This window comes from Bison bison, unplaced genomic scaffold (genome assembly GCF_000754665.1).
Source record: "Bison bison bison isolate TAMUID 2011002044 unplaced genomic scaffold, Bison_UMD1.0 scf7180017846396, whole genome shotgun sequence".
Lineage (NCBI taxonomy): Eukaryota > Metazoa > Chordata > Mammalia > Artiodactyla > Bovidae > Bison > Bison bison.
This window is the reverse complement of record NW_011476969.1, coordinates 13372-20857: the sequence shown is the minus strand read 5'-3', so window position 1 is coordinate 20857 and position 7486 is coordinate 13372. Positions and strand designations below refer to the sequence as shown.

Genomic DNA, 7486 nt, shown 5'->3' with positions numbered 1-7486 from the left:
ACTTCACATTCCAGGATGTCTGGCTCTAGGTGAGTGATCACACCATCGTGATTATCTTGGTCGGGGACATCTTTTTGTACAGTTCTTCTGTGTATTCTTGCCACCTCTTCTTAATATGTTCTGACTTCTGTTAGGTCCATACCATTTCTGTTCTTTATCAAGCCCATCTTTGCATGAAATGTTCCCTCGGTATCTCTAATTTTCTTGAAGAGATCTCTAGTGTTTCCCATTCTGTTGTTTTCCTCTATTTCTTTGCACTGATTGCTGAGGAAGGCTTTCTTATCTCTTCTTGCTATTCTTTGGAACTCTGCATTCACATGATGTTCATAATTGATGAATCAAAAACTATGATATATCAATATTAAAAAAATGTTATTTTGCCCAAAGGAAATAAACTATTGGTATCTGCTATGATACGGCTTTGAAAACTTTATGTGAGGTGAAATAAGCCAACCACAGAGGACTACAACTATAATATAGGAATCCATTGCTATGGATTGTCAAGAATAGACAAAATCATAGAGATAGGAAGGAGAGTAGTGGTGACCAGGGGCTGCAGGGAGCAGAGAGTGGAGAGCGACTGCTAATGGACATGGGAGTTTTATTTTGGCATGAGGAAAATGTTCCAAAATTGCTTGTGGTGATGACTGCATAACTTTTCGATCATACTACAAACCACTGAATTGTACACTTTAAAGGATGAGCATTCTGGTATGTGACTTCATATCTCAATAAAGCTGTTATTAAAAGACAACTAAAGTAAAATGATATAATTTGAGGATGCACACATTTAGGAACCAAAATAATAAAGAAGATGAGGAAGTAGGTATCATAAAAGACAAGATCATGATCTCTCTGAAGCAGGAGGGCATGAGATTGGCAATGGCACGCAGGTGACTTCTAAGAAGCTAAAAGTACTGATTACCTCATCAGGGCTGTACTTAACACAGCTGTTTCTCTCTCTCACCCTCCCTCCCTTCCTTGCTATTTCTCTCTTTTTCAGTAAAATACACACAATATTAAATTAACCATCTTAACCATTTTGAAGTGCACAGTTCACTGGTATTAAGTTCATTCATGTTGTTGTGCCACCATCATCAATATCCACTTCCAGAATTTTTCATCATCCTAAACTGAAAGTCTGCAAGAACTCCCCATTCCTCTACTTCCCTACCCAGGGTAACCTGTATTCTACATTCTGTCTCCATGACCTTGGCTCTTTGTGGAACCTCAGATATGTGAGATCAAAGGTACTGCCTTTCTCATTTTATTTAATACTAATTCACTGAAAAGCACATTTATGCTCTGTGCATATTTTGTGACTGTGTTCGGATCAAAATAAAAAACATTTGAGAAAATAAAGAAAGGAGTGGTACTGGAACAGAATGTCTCTACACTGTTTCAAAGAATTTCACTGTGAAACAGAAAAGGAGAAACTAGATGGTGACTGGAAGGTGCTGTGGGCTGAGAGGGATGGTTTTATAAAGGCGAGAAAATACAGCAAATAGTAAGACTGGATCCAGCAGACAAACAGATGCCCAAGATGTAAAAGAGAGAAGGGAGAAAGGTAAGAGTGAATGAAGTCCATGAGAAATTAAAAGGGAAGGACACCCCACACACAAGTAAAAGGATTGGTCTTAGACGGGAGCAAGGACAATTTATTCACGATAGTGGGGGGAGCATTTAGATACAGGTGGTGGACTCAGCTAGTGTTTATATGTGGAGGCATCCTTTTGATTGCTTCTATTAATATTTTTCTCAGTGAAATATGAGGCCAGAAGAAATTAGGAGAGTGAACTGGACAGCAAAACGTAGAAAGAAGTACATTTTGAGATCATGTCTGTGCCAGCAAGGTTTTCGTGCGTTTTTCTGAAGACATTTACAGATATTCAGGGCAGGCACGAAGTCGAGTAGAAACACAGAAGATACAGCAAGTGAGACACCACAGCAACCATACCTGGGAGCTATTTAGTCATTCAATAATTCTTGTTTGTCTACTCTTGAACAAGCACTCTTCTAGACCTGGGAGAGTGTATAAGGAGGAACAAACAGAGTGGCCACTTTACACATGGAAGTCATATACACACACAGGGGAGACTTCAGGATTCCTAGTCTTCAACAGGCATGGTCTTAAGATACTGCTCTGCCAAGACCAGCCCAAGAATGGTAATAGGTCTGGAGATACTTACCACCAAGGTTCCCATGATAACTGCACAACGGGGAGACTGCTCTGCTGGCATCTCTCATACACACTTTTAGTGTCATAAATACACACTGTGTTAGAAACAGAACTTGAGAAACTGAATTCTGATGTTTTCTTAAAAGTAGGGAATGTCATTTGTCCCACGGGTGACCAGCACACTGGGGTTTATCTATCTGGGGGCACAAGGCAGGTACCACACTGGCTTTATCTAACAGATTGGTCTGTTGTGCATCGCATCTATAATGCCATGTTACATCTAGTTACAATCTCCATGTGATACAGAACAAGAGCTTTAGGAGAGAGGAAACGGGCAATGGAGCGTGCCCACTGAAGACGTCCAAGCCTCCTGGTCTAGAACATTAGGAGTCAGCTGAGCAACGGACGATGGGAGAGTGGGGGAGGGGTGTTCCATGCGGTCCAACTCAAGAAGACATGGAGGTTTTGTTTCCTTTCTCAAGGTACAGTCTTGCATTTTAGAGTCTGCAGTCCCTCTTCATGATTACAGCTCTTCCTAACGTCAGGAAGACCTTAACCACTGGAGTTGAGGGTGTGGAGGGAAGTCACAGAGAAAAGACTATTTGAAGCATAACAGAGAGATCCAAAAGACTAGAAAGGACACAGCCAGAGGCTGACCTCTGAGAGGCAGGCAAGAGCCGCTCTGCGTGCAGCCAGCATAGATCTGAAGTGAGTACCTGTGGCAGAGGGTCTGTGTGTCAGGGAGAGCTGCTGCTGCTGCTGGACACAAGCCCTGCATCATCAACTGATTCACTAGGGCCATGTCAGTGGCAGCGTCTGTGAGAGACTCTGCCTCTGTACTGCCTTCTCTATGGAAAAGGCAACTGGCTATCTCTGAGGCTATCAGAGTGCTTCAAACTTGGGCTCCTCACATGAAGGGCTTGAGGCTGGCCCTGGTGCCAGGACTTTCATGTGCCAGGTTGGGGATCCTGTTGTTCTTGGTACTGATTTCTCTGCCAAGCCTGTACTGTGACCTGGGCTCACCACATCACTCTTCCTATGAAGTAGTCATTCCCAAGAGTCTGACAGTGGAAGGAAGGGAAGACCAAGTGGAAAAGCTCTCCTATGTGCTATTTATGCAGGGCCAGAGGCAGCTGATTCACCTGACGCTGAAGACAGACTACTTTGTGGATAACTTCCCGGTCTTCAGCTACCACGATGGCATCCTGGGGCAAGAAATGCCTCTCATCTCGCGGGACTGTCACTACGAAGGCTACATAGAAGGAGTCCCAGGTTCTTTTGTTTCTGTCAACACCTGTTCAGGCCTCAGGGGCCTCCTGATTAAGGAGGGGAAATCCTATGGCCTTGAGCCCGTGCACTCTTCCAAACGGTTTGAACACCTGTTGTACGCCATGGCCCACGAAGCTCGAGTCTCCTGTGGCGTCACGTCCAAAGACAGCCAAGTGGCGTCCACCAGCCGGCGACCAGAGAGTGGCAAGCCTCACAGCTGGCAGGTGCCATCCGACTTGTGGTCACATACCAAGTACGTGGAGATGTTTGTCGTGGTCAACAACCAGCGGTTCCAAATGTGGGGCAGTGACGTCAATCAGACAGTCCAGAGAGTAATGGACATCATCGCTCTGACCAACAGCTTCACAAGGGGAATAAACACAGAGGTGGTGCTGGCTGGGATGGAGATTTGGACGGAGGGGGACCTCACAGAGGTCCCCGTGGACCTGCAAGTTGCACTCAGGAATTTCAACAGCTGGAGACAAGAGAAGCTCTTCCATCGTGTGAAGCATGATGTTGCCCACATGATCGTGGGACAGCATCCTAGAGAGGATACGGGGCAGGCATTTCTCAGTGGTGCCTGCTCCAGTGATTTTGCGGCAGCCGTGGAATCCTTCCACCACGAGGATGTCCTCCTGTTTGCAGCGCTCATGGTCCATGAGCTCGGACACAACTTGGGTATTCGGCACGACCATCCGGCCTGCATTTGTAAAGACCGGCCCTTCTGCCTCATGCGTGAAAACATCACTAAAGAAAGTGGCTTCAGCAACTGCAGCTCTGACTTCTTCCACCGGTTCCTCTGGGAACACAAGGGGGCCTGCCTGTTCAACAAGCCTGGGCACAAAGGCCGCTTACGGAGGGCTTCCCGCTGTGGCGATGGCATTGTAGAAGGACCTGAGCAGTGTGACTGTGGTTCTAACTGTGAAAGGCACCCATGCTGTGACACCAGATGTCAGCTGAGAGAGCATGCAGAATGTAGTGATGGACTCTGCTGTGATAAATGTCGCCTGAGATACCAGGGATTCATGTGCCGTGCTGCTCTGGGAGAGTGTGACCTCCCAGAGTATTGTAATGGTTCCTCGGGAGAATGTCCCAGAGACAGCTATAAGCTAGATGGTACCACGTGTGACAGAATTCACTACTGTGCTGGAGGTCGGTGTAAGAACCCTGACAATCAATGCATGGATATATACGGGTCCCCTGCAAGGTCTGCCCCAGAAATGTGTTACGTTTCAATGAACACAAGAGGGGACCGGTTTGGAAACTGTGGTACCACCAGCTCACCGAGGTTAACATATCTGAAGTGTGCAGATGATAACATATTTTGTGGCAAACTTATATGTACAAATGTTAGAGAGATACCACAACTCAAACCCAATCATACACTGATCCAGGTCGCTCACAAAGATGACTGGTGCTGGAGCATGGATGCCTATGGCACTGCTGATGTCCCTGATGATGGAGATGCACACACTGGCACTCTCTGTGCCCCACACAAAGTCTGCATGAATCACTTGTGTACTGATTACACCTCACTTGGGTACAACTGTGAGACAACAGAACTGTGTAACGGGAAAGGAGTTTGCAACAATTTTAGGCACTGCCATTGTGAGGATGGCTATGCGCCCCCCAACTGCAAAACTCCTGGAAATGGGGGTAGTGTGGATAGTGGCTCCTCTGGGAAACCAAGGGACAGGATAGACAATAATCCAAGTGAAGAAGAAAGCAAAAGTCATGATTCAGAGGTTGTTAATTTTCGCAGAAACAGTGAAAATAAAGATGAAAGCCAGAGCCTTGACAAGATACTGTATATAGTCCCCCTTTTTCTCTTAGCAATATTTTTAGCTCTAGTTATTGCTGCCAGTTTTCGGGCTAGAAAGGATATGTCACAGTGCTCACAAGAGGACCTCGAAGAATCCGAAGAAGAAGCTGTTCAAATAGAGGAGGCAGTCAGATAAGTGGAAGAACCAGGGGCAGAAAATGAGTAGTGCTAGGAAGAAGTGCTAACATTGCAAACTCTCGATACGTTGGGTAGGAAGGAGGTCAGCTGGGCAACGTGCTGTGGGCACTGACAGTTGCACAGGCTCTGTTTCGGACTCTATGGTCTGCACAAATGTCCAGATGTGGGAGGAGGGATTTTCTTGTTTAGAAGGAAATTATTTTAGTAATTGATTATATGTACATGTGTAAAGTTATCGAAAAGACAATGTTTTACTACTTTTTCCCATTTTCACATTTCATGAAACTCATTTAAATTACACTTTTCTCATGGATTATTCTTATCAATGTCTCTTCTTAGTATGGCAAATTTGACTTCCTCTGTTTTCCAGGGAATGTCGTATCGTGTCTACTTTGCTTGACCTAAGATCTTATCTGTGTGTGCGTGTGCACATGCAGGTGTGTGTGTGTGTACACACACTGCTATCTTTGTTTTTTCACCTCATTCACTATTACATATTATGTTAAGAAAGTTATTTATATGATTTGTTCACCTAATTTGCTTTTAGAAGTATATTCATTAATATAATGTCCGACTCTTTGCGACCCCATGGACTGTAGCCTACCAGGCTCTTCCATCCATGGGATTTTCCAGGCAAGGGTACTGGAGGGGGTCGCCATTTCCTTCTCCAGGGGTTCTTCCCAACCCAGGGATTGAACCCGGGTATCCCACATTGTACACAGACACTTTACCATCTGAGCCACCAGGGACGTCCTTATTCATTAAATAAAAATGTTTAAATGAAAAAGTAAATAAATGTTTGTTTTCAGATAAAGTACCACTATAGCTTTTATGGACTTTATGGAGCCTATTACCTGTTTCTTCCAGTTTGCTTTAGAGGAAGCTACATTTGATCCAGAGAGGTCTGATCACCCTGTGTCTGGGTGCATGGGGGAAAGGAAGCAACCTAAGCAATCTTGTTCAGCGTGGAGTTCAGCTGGAAGTATTGATTATTCTTTTTTCTTTCTGTTTTTCTACTTCACTTATTATATTTATTTCTCATTTCATTTTTAAATTAATATATTGTCGACTGATAGTCCAAACAAATAGAGCTTTGGAGGGGAGTCAATTGTGTATAAAGAGAACACCAAGCGTGTATTACATAACATTACCCATTCTGTGCAAGACACTGTGCTATATACTTTACATTAATTCTTAATCATCGCAGCTACCCTATCAGACCTCCATCTTGTCCATGAAGAACTGGAGATCAGAGAGTTTTGCCCTAGAACTGGACTGCATTCTGCCCAAGGATGACAGTCTACATTCTCTACTACCTCATGAGCCTTTTCCTTTAGTGAAAAAAAAAAAGTGAGAGGGAAGACAACTGATATATCCTTAATCGCCCAGGATGTGACTTCCTTCTCAGTGACTCTAATGAAACAGAAGCCTTATAAATCAATGTTGATCTCTATCATGAACTTGCCACACTGTGTAGTTATTATTGATGAAAGAATCCTTTCCCTTATTACATTCTGCCATCATGGAGTGATAGGTTTATGCCCTTTTCAGCTCTGAGGGCCCAGATCACCTTAGGTTCTCAGGAAATGTTGACCAAGTGAATGACTTCACCAGAGCCAACCCTAAAATAAGATGGTAATGTAACTGGATACTCTTGCTAGTTCCTAGACAGAGCACAACTGAAACCTTTCTCAGGTGCTGTGTTGCTACAGGTTAAGTATTCTCAGCCTTGGGAAAGTTTCCGAGCATCAGTTTTTGATGGTACAGTTGCTGAATCCCTCTTCTAACTGCCCACTCCTATGTGAGTGGGAAAAAAGCAAACAAAAGAAGGGTAAAACCTGGTTTAGGCTTTCAAGAAGCTGATGCTAATTACTTTTGGTGGAACAAAACCAAACTTCAGAGCAAAATCCAAATTCAAGCCTTCAGTTATGTAAATTTCCAGACCACAAGATTTGCTGGTAATCAAATCTCTAGACATTGTATCGGAGAAGGCAATGGCACCCCACTCCAGTACTCTTGCCTGGAAAATTCCATGGATGGAGGAGCCTGGAAGGCTGCAGTCCATGGGGTCGCTAAGA

General features: G+C 44.3%; 1 protein-coding gene across 1 annotated transcript; it reads left to right on the top strand.

Moving 5' to 3' along the window:
• The first annotated feature begins 276 nt into the window (after positions 1 to 276).
• On the top strand, positions 277 to 5944 carry LOC104988227 (disintegrin and metalloproteinase domain-containing protein 1a-like). The gene has a single exon (XM_010839476.1). The coding sequence runs from the start codon at positions 2980 to 2982 to the stop codon at positions 5404 to 5406; it is 2427 nt and encodes an 808-aa protein (XP_010837778.1). The 5' UTR covers positions 277 to 2979; the 3' UTR covers positions 5407 to 5944.
• The last annotated feature ends 1542 nt before the right edge of the window (positions 5945 to 7486 follow it).

Coding starts and splice junctions, on each gene's coding strand:
- LOC104988227 (XM_010839476.1), top strand. CDS start 2,980: ATGTCAGTGGCAGCGTCTGTGAGAGACTCTGCCTCTGTACTGCCTTCT.